Source organism: Orcinus orca, chromosome 20, assembly GCF_937001465.1.
Source record: "Orcinus orca chromosome 20, mOrcOrc1.1, whole genome shotgun sequence".
Taxonomy (NCBI): Eukaryota; Metazoa; Chordata; class Mammalia; order Artiodactyla; family Delphinidae; genus Orcinus; species Orcinus orca.
This window is the reverse complement of record NC_064578.1, coordinates 19,116,724-19,129,244: the sequence shown is the minus strand read 5'-3', so window position 1 is coordinate 19,129,244 and position 12,521 is coordinate 19,116,724. Positions and strand designations below refer to the sequence as shown.

At 57.7% G+C, this 12,521-nt stretch overlaps 1 protein-coding gene and 1 long non-coding RNA gene across 2 annotated transcripts in view; one reads left to right on the top strand and one right to left on the bottom strand.

The window, feature by feature from the left end:
* The window catches only part of LOC125962746 (uncharacterized), a 15,438-nt gene extending 11,133 nt beyond the window's left edge, over nucleotides 1–4,305 (bottom strand). Inside the window, exon 1 of the long non-coding RNA XR_007474435.1 lies at nucleotides 4,168–4,305. This is a non-coding gene — a long non-coding RNA (uncharacterized LOC125962746). The remainder of the gene's footprint in view (nucleotides 1–4,167) is intronic.
* Nucleotides 3,428–12,521, top strand: PLEKHG4 (pleckstrin homology and RhoGEF domain containing G4). The gene is made up of 20 exons (XM_049703774.1): nucleotides 3,428–5,644; nucleotides 5,787–5,882; nucleotides 5,958–6,081; nucleotides 6,169–6,262; nucleotides 6,349–6,423; nucleotides 6,507–6,623; nucleotides 6,781–6,879; nucleotides 6,973–7,121; nucleotides 7,274–7,412; nucleotides 7,507–7,623; nucleotides 7,798–7,980; nucleotides 8,231–8,733; nucleotides 8,809–9,055; nucleotides 9,778–9,867; nucleotides 9,950–10,171; nucleotides 10,265–10,435; nucleotides 10,510–10,687; nucleotides 11,063–11,179; nucleotides 11,326–11,562; nucleotides 11,650–12,521. The coding sequence occupies exons 1-20, from the start codon at nucleotides 5,140–5,142 to the stop codon at nucleotides 11,778–11,780; spliced, it is 3,594 nt and encodes a 1,197-aa protein (XP_049559731.1). The 5' UTR covers nucleotides 3,428–5,139; the 3' UTR covers nucleotides 11,781–12,521.

Below are 12,521 nucleotides of genomic sequence, written 5' to 3'. Positions count from 1 at the left end.
GAGGTCAGGTGCCAAGGTGCCCAAAGATGCAGCCACCACACACCGGGACCGGACAAGCCTTCCTTAAACACCTGGAGGGAGGTGTAGGACAAATGAACAGAAGTGTTCTGCACCTGGCGGGTGGGAGGACAATCTCAAGGGAGCTGGTTACCTTGAGTGTTTCTGACACAAATTGGATACTGTGGGGTCCAGAAACATTTAGGGACAGAAATCCCTGATAACAGCAGACCCAGATTCAATTTCCACTGGGCTGGAGAATTAAAAAAAAAAAAAAAAAAGTATCTATCTGTATTGACACCTAACACACACACCATAAAATTCACCCACTTAAAATGTACAGTTCAGTGGTCTTTAACATATTCACAGAGTTGTGCAACCCTCACCACAGCCTTAGTTTAGAATGTTTTCATTGTCCCCAAAAGAAACTACCATCAGCCGTCACTCCTCACCCTCTGCCTAGCCCTAGGTAATCACCACCCTGTGCGTAATCTTTACAGATCTGAAGGACCCAACACACTGCAAAGGTTACAAATTTAGTCAACATTTTTTCTGTGTCACGCCTGGGGAAGGTGTGAAGAGAAGGAAGAGTGACTTTTAGGCTTTGCCCTCACACTGCTTATAGTCGGCAGTGTTAAGGCCCAGCTGGTTAGTCCCAGCTCTCACTCACTGGCTATGTTATCTTAGGTATGTCACATATTCTCTCTGAGCCTCAGTGTCTTCATCTCTAAAATGAGGTAACAATCATACTTACTTCATAAGGTTGCTGTCTGGATTAGCTGATGAAATGGAAAAACCTAGTACACAGCCTGGCCCATGGTAAGGGATTATGTTTGTCATCATTGGTGTCACATTACAAGCCAAGGAACATATGAGGCCTTGAGGAAATCTGGGAGGGCTTTGGGAGGAGCATGAGTGTGTGTGTGTGTGTGTGGAGGGGCTCTGACAACATGGGCAAAATTGCATGGGTGCATTCTAGGTGGGAAGAGCAGCGTGAATAAAAGATATCTGGAACACAGATGGTGAAAAGCAAGGAGCAGTGGGTGATGTGCTGGGGACAGACCAGCCAGGGACACAAAGGCTTGGGTGGGGTAACCCCACTGAGTTTTGGAGGTGGCAGAAAGCCAGTCTGGAGAATTATGATCTGGGGAGTGTGGGCAGTGATGCACATTAGGGAGCTCGAATGTAGCTGGTGCCAGGTGGAGGATGTGTGAAACCCCACGTGGAGGAAGGGTTGGTAGGAGGAAAGGCTAGAAATGGAAGACCTGTTGGGAGGCTCCTCCAGCAGCCCAGGGATGTGAAGGTGCTTGTGCTGAAGAGGGCAGGCAGCCATTCTCAGACCTCAGTATCACTGGGAGCTTGTCAAACACAGATTCCTGGGCCTACCCCAAAGGTTCTGACTCAGCAGGTCTACGGGAGCCCAGCCATTTGTAATCTTAACCAGGTCTCCAGAGGAAGGTGGTCCAGACACCACATCCTTCAAAAATTATGAGATTAGAAACGTTTAGAAATAAAATCCCCATCATCAGACAACTGATGGTGTAGGGGAGGGGGGTGCAGAGGGGCTCCTGGGCCTGGAGCTGGGTAAAAGAAAGGGGGGACTTCCAGGCAAATAGGGTTGGTCAGAGATGAGCAGACTGAGGGTAAGAAAGCAGGTGAGCACAGCCGGGAGGAGGCAGGCACCTGGGATACAGGAGAGCAAGCAAGTCACCACCTGACTAGGCAGGATGGCAGAAGTAGCCTCCAGTGCCTTGAAGGAGGAAGGATTTTGACCTGGCGAGATGGACATGGGCATACCAGGTACAGGAGACAGTTTGAGACAAGACTTGTGATCAGATGAGTTTTCCAGGCCTGTGTAAGAGCTGGTCAGGAAGGCTGTGATGCCTCTAGAAGGTCTTGAAGACCACACTAAGGAGTCTGGAGTTATTCAGGCCAGAGGTGAGAGAGATCTGGAGGGTTTAGGGTATCTGTCAACTTAACTGTCTGGGGCAGTACTAAAAAGGGTATGCAAGGTTTGGGATGGAATGAGGGCAATGATTGTGGATCTCTTATCACTAGGCTCCTTGAGGCACAGAGCTCCCACTTCATTTTTGGTTGAGTCATGTTGGTAAGAAATGCAAAGCTGAGGGAAGGCTGGGGAAGGGGCAGGGGAGGGAGGCCTATCCCCATTTTATGATCTCAGTGGAAAAGGCTGCTGTGAGTAGATTTTGCTGCCAGGAGAGCCACAGAGATGGGCCCCATGAGTCATTGTTCAGTCCTGCAAGCTCAGCCCACAGAGCCTGCTGTGGTCATTGGCACAGGCTGGCTCCAGGCTCAGCCCCCAGTGCTCCCCACTAGGCTCAGTTTGTCCCCATTTCTATCTGTATCTTTGCCATCCTGGGGCTGTGCATTCTGCAGCTCTTTGCCTCTTCTGCATCCCTTTCAGACCGAGCCTCTGAATCTGTCTCCATTTGCGACTCTGGTTTACACCTGGCTCATAAATGGGGAACCTCAGGAGGACAGGGGTAGTGCGACCAGTCTCAGGCACCCCTCAGCATTTATTCCAGGCCCTGTGCTAGGTGCTAGAAGTATAGACGTGGATAAAACACAGTCTCTGTCTTCGCAGAGCTTACAGCGTACATTCTATGTACAGTGAATAAACCAAGGCCTGGCCCTGCTGCTGAATCAGTCTGTCTGCCTGCGCTCAGGGGTGCTGGGGTCAGCTATGGCCTGTGGCTTGAGGTCTCTCTTAGCACTGGAGGGGTACATGTGCCTGCCAGCAGGTCCAACCAGCTCTTAGGGCTCACAGGGGGCCTGGCTGGTGGGTGGGGGTGGGCAGACAGTGGGCAGCAGAAGGGGAGGGAGGGAGCTGGAGGCAGTGACTCAGTGGGGCGGCTCTAGGACAGCTGGGGAGGGAGCCAAGGTTGGTCCTGATGCTCGCTGAAGCTAGAGGAGGGTGGGATGAGAGGGCCTGCTGGGGGTTGGGGATGGAGCAGGACAACTCCAAGGCTCCTCACTCACAGCCAGATGCCCTCATGAAGAAGGCTCCTGGGCAGCTGCTCTGAGAACCTGGACTTGGTGCTGACGTGGCAGCTGCGATGGTGGGGAGGGGAGGATGGCTATTGTTCCCTCTGTGCCTGCTTCTGATGCCCAGGTTCCCTCCTCTGGCAGCCTCCCTGGGCTCATGAAGGAGGTGACTACCTTAGAGCCAGGGAAGCCACTGCACCCACTGCTCTCTCCCCACAAGGAACCAAGGGCCTAAGCATGTTATGGTACAGCAGGCCCACATGCACCAAAGGGACTTCACACCTCAGAGCTGGGAGAGATCTCACAGGTCAACTGTCCAAGTGACTTTCACCAGTTCAGGGTCCCCCAACTGAGGATGAAATGAGGGGCAGGACACGAACACCGCCCAAGAGCTGGCAGCAAGGGGACTTTCGACATACAGGATCTTTCCTAGTTCTCGGGGCAATCCCAGGAGGAAAGAATGACTTTCTTTTCTTTTTTCTTCCTTTTTTTTTTTTTACAGGTGAGAAAGATGAGGCTCAAAGACAACTGAGTTGCTGGAGCTCACCCATCAGGTAAGTGGAAGAGCAGAGCTGGTCCTCTGGTTCCAGAATCCTGACCTCAGTCTCAGCCTCCTCGGTGGGATTTTGTGGGAGGGGTGTGGGGCTGGGGAGGCAGTGTATATGAAAGAAGTGCAGGAACGCAAGCGCAAGCGAGTGGTGGGGCTGGCCCTGGCGGATTGGTGGATTCCTGGCAGGTCTGGGTCAGCTCCCACCACAGAGCCCCCTCCCTGCCTCCTCCTTCTCTCTAACCCAAACAGCAGCCCATCATGGGATAATAGAACCTGGCTCTTGGTGCCTGGGACTGAGGACTGGAAGGAAGATGGGGTCTGCAACGGAAGGGTCCCTCCCTCCCACCCTCCATGAAGATACCCCTATTGGCTGCCAGCAGCACCAAGCAGCTGGCCTGGGTTTAGGGTGTCTTCCTAGAGGCCTCCTGGGCCCCTGGGCCCACACTTTTCTTCTCCCAGCTGACAGGAACGAGTGCTCCTTGTCTTGCTGAGGGAGGCTGTGGTAGGGCTCCCCGCATCCTGCGTGCACTCAAGAGCAGAAGCGCCCCCCTCCCCTACGCCGCCACCCTGCAAGCCCCTTCCCTCAGCCCCAGGCGGACCCCTTGCTCACTCACCCTCGCGCACCTACGCCGCCTTCCCCAGCGGAGGAGCGCTTCCGGCGCGCTGAGCAGGCGCGGTGGGAAGGCCGTTGGTCGCTGCCCCAACCGGCGAACTGAGAAGCCAAGTCAGAGTCAGCGGGGTCTTGGGCGGCGGCGCGGGGGAGGGCGGTGAAGCTGAGGCGTCCGGGCCCGCGGGGGACGAGGGGGTGGATGGGCCGGGGACGCTGCGAGAGCCCGCGTTTTCGCGCTTTCCGGCGGGCTCAGGCGGCTGCCGTCGGGCCTGGCGGGTGGGCTGTGGCTGCGTCCTCCGGCCCCCAGGAGGCGGTGCGGCGTGGCGCCCGGTCCTCTGCCGCGGTCGTTCCCGCCCCCGCGGCCAGGAGGCGGCGCCCGTCAACGCCAGGCGCCGCGCGGTACCCGCCGTCGAGGCGACGGTGTGGTACGTTCGAGGGCTCTGGCTGCCTGGCCTCCCGGGTTCGGGGTTCCCCTCGGCGCGTACCCCGGGCGTGAGCGCGGCGGGCGGGCGGGCGAGCGAGGGAGCGGACGCGCGAGTCCCCGGGTGGTGGGGGGAGGGGGGCGCCAGGGTCGGCTGGGCCCACGGGAGCGCGAGCACGAGGCAACGCTCCGCCCACCCCGTGAGCGTCCCACCTGCGTAGGCCCGCCCAGCGTGGCGGCAAGTGAGCGTTCGAGCTTGGGGCGCTCCCGGCGAAGGCCCAAGTGAGCGTGGACCCGCGAGCCGTGAGCTGGAGGGAGAGACACCGGCTCTTCTCCCCGCTCCTCAGGCCTGAACTGCGGCACTGACTGCGCTCCCTGAGCCGAGCACCAAGACTGGCACCTCCTACGGCCTAGTGCCTTCTACCTGCATCGCCCGCTCAGCCCTACCCGACCATCTTCAACCTGTTTCCTGGATGAGCTGAGGCCTCAGTTCACACCGAGGGCTTAGCTCCTCTGCCACTTGCTGGGAGTAGGCCCACCCTTAAGGAAGGGGTGATGGAAGGGCCCCTGGAGGATGGGGATGAGTCGTCAGCCTCCCAGGGCCACGCCACCGACTGGAGGTTTGCTGTGTGCAGTTTCAGAGATGCCTGGGATGAGGGGGAAGCTGCTCTCCAGATGCAGGACCCCAATCCTCCGAGCCCACCAGCAGGGGCAGCCCAGGGGGAAGGGCTACAGGGCAGCCCTCTGCCTGGTGAGCTTCAGTCAACTCCAGGACAGAAGGTTGCAGATGGGTCGGGGGATGGCCAGAGGGGTGTATTAGGAGGTTCCTTAGTCCAGCGGGAGGAACCAGCCTCCTCTGGAATGGAGATCCTCCTATGCCCAATGATCTCCCACCTTAGTCTGGCACAGGGTGAGAATGACAGCCAAGGAGGAGGCTTGGCAGGGGACTCAGTTTCAGGCAGGGCAATGCCAATCCGCTTGGACCCTGAAGGGTTGGACAGTGACCCTGTGAACCTCGGGGATCTTTTATCTGAGACATCATCAGAGCTACTGGAGGCAGGTAAGGAAGGAAAGTCTTGGAAGGGAGTGAGGGTACCTGGATGTGGGGAGGCCTCTGACTCTACTTAGGCTAAAGCCCAAGTTCACGTAGGGGTCTCTGGGTAAATGGCCCAATGTAGACCCAAGCCATTTTCCTTCCCAAGACCCCAGCGGATCCAGGCTCCTTAAGTCCACTGACTGCCTCCTGGCCCAAGACCTCGCCTGGGAGCTGCTTGCCAGTGGCCTGGCTGCCCTGCCAGGTAACTGGGAGACACTAGAGACAGAAGAGGTGGGGTGACTTGATTGTGCAGGTGTTCACTGCCTTCTCTGCACAGGCACTCGGGATGTAGAAGGCAGGGCAGTGCTGCTTCTGAGTGCCCATAACCCGGCCTGGCTTCACCCCAAGTGCAGCAGCCATGAACTCATCCGCCTCCTGCTCTACCTGCGAAGCATCCCCAGGTTGCGGGGTGGAGGTTGGGGGACAACCTGAGCAAGGGGATGGCAGGGTTGTGGAAACAGATACTGAACCAAAGCCTGCTCCTTTAGGCCCAAAGTACAGGCCCTGGGACTGACCGTGTTAGTGGACGCCCGAATTTGTTCCCCAATCTCTTCCCTCTTCTGGGGGCTCAGCCAGCTGCAAGTGAGTACAGGATTATAGCTCTCCTCTTCCTCCCCACAACCCTTTTTATAGGGTTAGGAGCAGGGCTGAGCTCAGATTCCTTGCAGGAAGCAGCCCCAGGGTCGGTGCACCAGGTGCTGCTAATAGGAAAGATGCCTCAGGAGGTGCCTTCAGGGCTGCAGGTAGGGACTGAGCCATTTGGCCAGGGTGGAGGTGGGGCACTTCCCCACCAGGCCTGAGTCCACTACATCTTCTTTTTCTGCAGTTAGAGCAGCTGTCCTCTGATCAGAGCCTGCTGACCCACATCTCCACCTCGGGGTTGCCCACTTCACTAGGAGGAGGCCTGCCTTACTGCCACCAGGCCTGGCTGGGCTTCCGGATGGTCAGTGCACTGGGTGGGGCATAGGGTGGGTAGGCAGGCAATCTGGCCAGCAGAGGAGGCTCCCCTGGGCTGGCTTGAGCAGTGCAGTGGCCTGGGATCCAAGATGCCTGGGACTAGCACTGTGCACTGCCCTGGTCATGCCTGCCTCTGCTCACAGCGTCTGGAAACCCTACAGCAGAGCTGCCAGGTGCTTTGTGCCCTGCTCCAGGGGGCCATTGAGAGCATGAAGGCTGTGCCCCAGCCCATGGAGTCTGGGGTGAGTGTCTCCTTTCAGCACCTCCCCCAATGCTCCCTATCTTCTTCCTCTTCTCCCATGCACACCTCCACTGCCTGTTGCCCTTAATCACAGGAAGTCGGTCGGCTGCTGCAGCAGGCACGGGTCCTGATGCAGCATGTGCTAGACTCACCTCAGTTGGCATGGCTACAGTGCCAGGGAGCCTTGGAGCTGGCATGGCTGAAGCAGGAGGTTCCAGAGGTGACCCTGAGCCCAGACTACAGGTAGGTGCAAGCCCAAATCTTTCCCCAGCCCACCATATCCCATGCCAAGGACTCAGTGGCTGGCTCAGAACCAGCCAGGATTGTGGTCCTAGGACAGGGTGGAGTGGAGCTAGGCACTCAGCAGGGGCGCTAAGACATGTACCATGCACCAGGCCTGCAGTGGACGAGGTTGAGGAGCTGTATGGTCGTGTGGATGGATTGCTGCACCAACTGACCCTGCAGAGTAACCAGCGAGTACAAGCACTGGAGTTGGTCCAGATGCTGGAGGCCCAGGAGGGCGAGCTGCACCAGGTGAGAACTATCTGCCCAGGTGGGCGTCACCTTTCGTCTCAAGCATCACCCCCACCCCACAGCAGCTCTCTTTTCTTTCTTTGTACTCCTCCAGATTGAAGTGTGGTTACAGCAGGTGGGTTGGCCAGCACTTAAGGAGCCAAGGGAACCCTCATTGGACATGCTGCTTCAGGCCCAAGGCCCTTTTGGGGACCTGGACCGAATTGCCCAGGTGAGTTTAGTTACTTGTTCATTGAGCACGGAGAGAGAGGGGAATGGGTTGGGGGTGGAGGGAAGGTCTTCACAGAAGTGACTGATGAGGACATGTAGACATCTGTGGAAAAGACCAGGGCTCGCGGGCTGCACTACCAGGCCCGGGCTTGGTGAGCCCAGTCTCTGTCTCCAGGAGCAGGTCAGGCGAGGGGAGAAACTTCTGCAGCTACTGGTTGGCTGGGATGCGGCTGAACTGGGCCCCGCTGGGGCCCGCTTTCTGACCCTGCAAGCCCAGCTGACTGACTTCTGTAGGGCTTTAGCCCAGCGGCGGCAGCGGCTGGCGGATGCTGAGAGGCTGTTGCAGCTCTTCAGGCAGGTGGGTGAGGGGTCCCACCCCTGGCTCCAGGCGGTCAGTGAAGCCAGAGGGGCGGCTGCTCGGCTCTACGACAGCTTGGGCTTTGTTGTATACCTTGCTTGTTTTCCTGTCTTCAGTCTGACCCCAAAATCCTACCACTGAGGATGCAGCCTGGGGCCAACATTCTGTGGGGATGGGGGGAGGTAGAGGAGAAGGCTCAGCAGTCTTGGTGGGATCCTTCCTCAATACCTATCTGGCTTTGGTGTTGCAGGCCTTGATGTGGGCTGAGGAGGGGCAGCGGGTGTTGGCAGAGCTGGAACAGGAACGCCCAGGGGTTGTGCTGCAACGGCTGCAGTTGCATTGGACCAAGCATCCTGACTTGCCTCCTGCCCACTTCCGAAAGATGTGGGCTCTAGCCACAGGGCTGGGATCTGAGGGTATCCGCCAGGAGTGCCGCTGGGCCTGGGCGCGGTGCCAGGACACCTGGCTGGCCCTGGACCAGAAGTTGGAAGCTGCTGTGAAGCCATCACTGACAGGTAGCACAGCTAGCTTGTGTGTCAGCCGGGTACTGGCTGTACCTCCTTCCCCTCCCCTGAGGAAGGCATACAGCCTTGATCGGAATCTGGGACTGAGTCTCAGAGAATCTGCCCACCATTGCCACCATGAGGCCATTGTGGCTGCCTGCCACAGACCAGAGGCTGGAGTTGGTGCCCAGTCAGGGTCATGCCCCACCATGCCTCCGCCAGGTGGCTCTGAACCCAGGAGTCCCAACAGGTAGGCAGTGAGCAGGGCGGGGAGGGCAGTGTGGCAGGGCAGATGTCTTGGGTCCTGATTCCACCTACCTGGTAGACTCCATCTGGTGCTGGCGGAGATGGTGGCTACAGAGCGGGAGTATGTCCGTGCTCTTGACTATACCATGGAGAACTACTTCCCCGAGCTGGATCGCCCTGATGTGCCCCAGGGCCTCCGTGGCCAGCGCGCCCACCTCTTTGGCAACCTGGAGAAGCTGCGGGATTTCCACCGCCATTTCTTCTTGCGTGAGCTGGAGGCCTGTACCAAGCACCCACCCCGGGTGGCCTATGCTTTCCTGCGCCATGTAAGCTCCTCAGGCCGTACAGGCCCTGGCTGATTCTGCCACATTCAACAGAGAGCTACTGGGCACGTGCTTGGGGTCAGGCCCTGTGATGGGTACAGCTATGAGCAGGACCAACCGGTCCCTGTTTTTCAGGGTGCTCTTAGTTTAGCAGAGGAGACATAAAAGTAAAAAAGATAATTCCATGTTATAGTTGAGGTTAGGGGGGAAAAATGGGATAGATAGGTGATTGTGAGTTAGCAGCAAGGCAGAGGTATCCCCTTTAGAGAGAGCAATTAGAGAGGCCGCTTAGAGGAGCTGATGTTTGAGCTAAGGCCAGAGGGAGGGGCTGCAGTCAGAGCATTCCACCCAGAGGAAAGATCAAGTGCAAAGCCCTGGGCAGGAAAGAGGCCCAGTGGTCAAGGAAGAGAGAAGTCAGTGTAGCATAGTGTAGTGAGCAAGGGAAGGTATAGTCTGAGGTGAGGTGAGATTAGAGCACTGCCCTCAGAGCTGTGGGAGCAGCAAAGCTGTATGCGGGACTTCTTCCCCAGAGGGCCTGAGGGCAAGCCCCTCTCCGCACAGTGTCTCTTGCCAGATCACCCGTCATTCAAAGCAGGGCACATTGGCTCTGTGTGGGGAGGCCTCCTTGGGACCTTTAGGCATTTTGATCCTCCCAAACTGAGAGTGGTTTGGCCCCCTTGGATGCTGGCCCATTTGCACCAGAGCAAAGCTGTGTATCTTTGCAGAGGGTGCAGTTTGGGATGTACGCACTCTACAGCAAGAATAAACCATGCTCCGATGCCCTGATGACCAGCTACGGTCACATCTTTTTCAGGGTAGGTGAGCCTGAGACTAGTGGGAGGGGGGGATGGAGCAGGTAACCTGAAGCTCCCTGACGGTCTCTTACGCACCTGGCAGGACAAGCAGCAAGCACTGGGGGACCACTTGGACTTGGCCTCCTATCTGCTGAAGCCCATCCAGCGCATGAGCAAGTACACACTGCTGCTGCAAGAGCTGGCACGGGCCTGCGGGGGAACCGTGCCAGAGCTGAGTGCCCTGCGGGCTGCCCAGAGCCTCGTGCGCTTCCAGCTGCGACACGGCAATGACTTGCTAGCCATGGATGCCATCCAGGGCTGTGACGTGAGTCATCGCAGGCTGTGGTGGGCAGGGGCAGTGGGTGTGAAGGGAGGGGGTTAGAAGAGGCTGGGAACCCACTGGGCCCCAACTTGGCAGGTCAACCTCAAGGAACAGGGGCAGTTGGTCCGGCAGGATGAGTTCACGGTGTGCTCTGGGCGCCACAAGTCCCTGCGTCGTGTTTTCCTCTTTGAGGAGCTGTTGCTTTTCAGCAAGCCTCGCCGAGGACCCAAAGGCATCGACACATTTGCCTACAAGCGCTCCTTCAAGGTAGGCCCACTCAACCCCTCCCTCTGCTCCCTGCACCCCCAGTGCCTCACTAAGCTCCTTTCCTGGCCACACAGATGGCAGACCTTGGCCTCACTGAGTGCTCTGGGGATAGCAACCTGCGCTTTGAGGTCTGGTTTCGCCGTCGCAAGGCCAGGGACACCTTTGTGCTACAAGCTGCCAGCTTGGCCACGAAGCAGGCTTGGACAGCTGACATCTCCCGCCTGCTCTGGAGGCAGGCTGTCCACAACAAGGGTGGGTCCCTGCCCCATTTCACCCCACACTCCCCTCCTTGGAGAGCTTACATTGTCCCAGAGGGGCCCCAAGGAGGGCCTAGGGACCTGGAAATACTTGGGAGGGTGGAAAAGTCCCTCAGCAGCAGCCAGCACGGGGGAAAGAACTCCAAAGTCAGGCAGTCCTGCAGTCAGTCTCAGACTGTGCACACAGTATTAACCTCTGAGTGTCAGAGGCCTCATCTTTAAGAAGAGAATTATGACACCTCATGGGATTGTTGGGAAAGGCTCAGTGCACAGGACAATCTGCAGGCTGTGGGTGTACAGGAGAGACTAATATAAGGGGAAAGAGTGATAAAGGGCTGGGCTCATGTCCAGATGTCCACTCTCCACCCAGAGGTGCGCATGGCTGAGATGGTGTCCTTGGGTGTGGGGAACAAGGCCTTCCAGGACATCGCCCCCAGCAAAGAAGCTATCAACGACCGCACCGTCAACTATATCCTGAAGTGCCAAGGTAGCAGGCAGGCTGCAGGGGGTTGGGGTGAGGAGAGCTGCACAGGTGGCAACATGGACCTCTGTCAGCCCTAGCCTGCGCTCACCTCAGGACCTTGGCCCACCTGGGCTCTGGCCTGTCCCAACCTGACCCTCTTTCTCATACAGAAGTTCGCTCTCGGGCCTCCATTGCTGTGGCCCCATTTGACTATGACAGCCCTTACCCGGGGGCCTCAAGCTCCCTTTCTGGAGATCCTGCTTCTTGCTCTGTACTGGGGTCCCTCAACCTGCATCTGTACAGAGACCCAGCTGTTCTGGGCTTCCGCTGGCCCCTGTATTCCACCGGCTTCCCAGAGGAAGCAGTACTGGAGACTGAAGCTGAGCTGGGCAGCCAGCCATCTTTGAGTAGGTCTGGGCTTGGCCAGAGGCAGGAGGGCATGGCTTGGGGTCTGGGCCTCCTCTGCTGACAGCTCACCCAGTCTCCCTTATTAGTTCCTGAGGACTCAGAGGTCTCCTCCCAGTGCCCGTCAGCCAGTGGCTCCAGTGGCTCGGACAGCAGCTGTGTGTCAGGGCAGGCCCTGGGCAGGGGCCTGGAGGACTTGTCCTATGTGAGTTCCATTTAGCCTTATACCCACCAGCCCTTTCTCAGCCCTGCCTGGGCCTATGGCTGCCTTGCTTTTAGGTGGAAATGGGGGTGGTAGGTCAGAGCCATTCCTCAGAGACCCCACCTGGACCCCGAGCCAGGGAAATACATGTTCGTGCCTAGCTTTGCACCACAGGTCTGAGCCTGGGCTTGAAGGTGGGCCGTGGATCCAGGAGTTGCTAGATCCAAGGAACATCACCTCTCTCAAGATCTGCTATGACCAGGCCATGGGTGGCACCTGGGTCACTTCCAGCCCACATGCACAGCCCTGTCGACTACCCTTTCTGATGTCTGTGTCATTGGACAGATCAGCAGGGACCTCTCCAGGGGATGCTGGTTGCAGAGCCTAAATGAGCACCCTGATTCTGGGCCCCTGGCCTCATGTCCCCTTTTTCTCTCCCCATCTCCAGCTCCCACCCCAGTTGTTCCCACCCAGAACAGAGGGTGGGTGTTTGTTTCTATGCTGTAGGCTGGTGGGACATCTAGTGACTGGGCTGCCCCACCCCTCAGTAGGAATACAGGTGGGTTCCTAGCCACTGCTTCCCAACCCCTGGTCTCAAAGCCAAGCTCATCCCTGTTGGACTCTTACTCTTGCCTGCCCTGGCTCCCTAGGCCCAGGCCCTTCTTTCCTGGGTCAGTTTGGTTATATTGATTCAAAGCTTTTGAATAGATTTCAGTTTAAGATTATTTCACTGGTTATAAGGTCTTTGGTGTCTCAGAG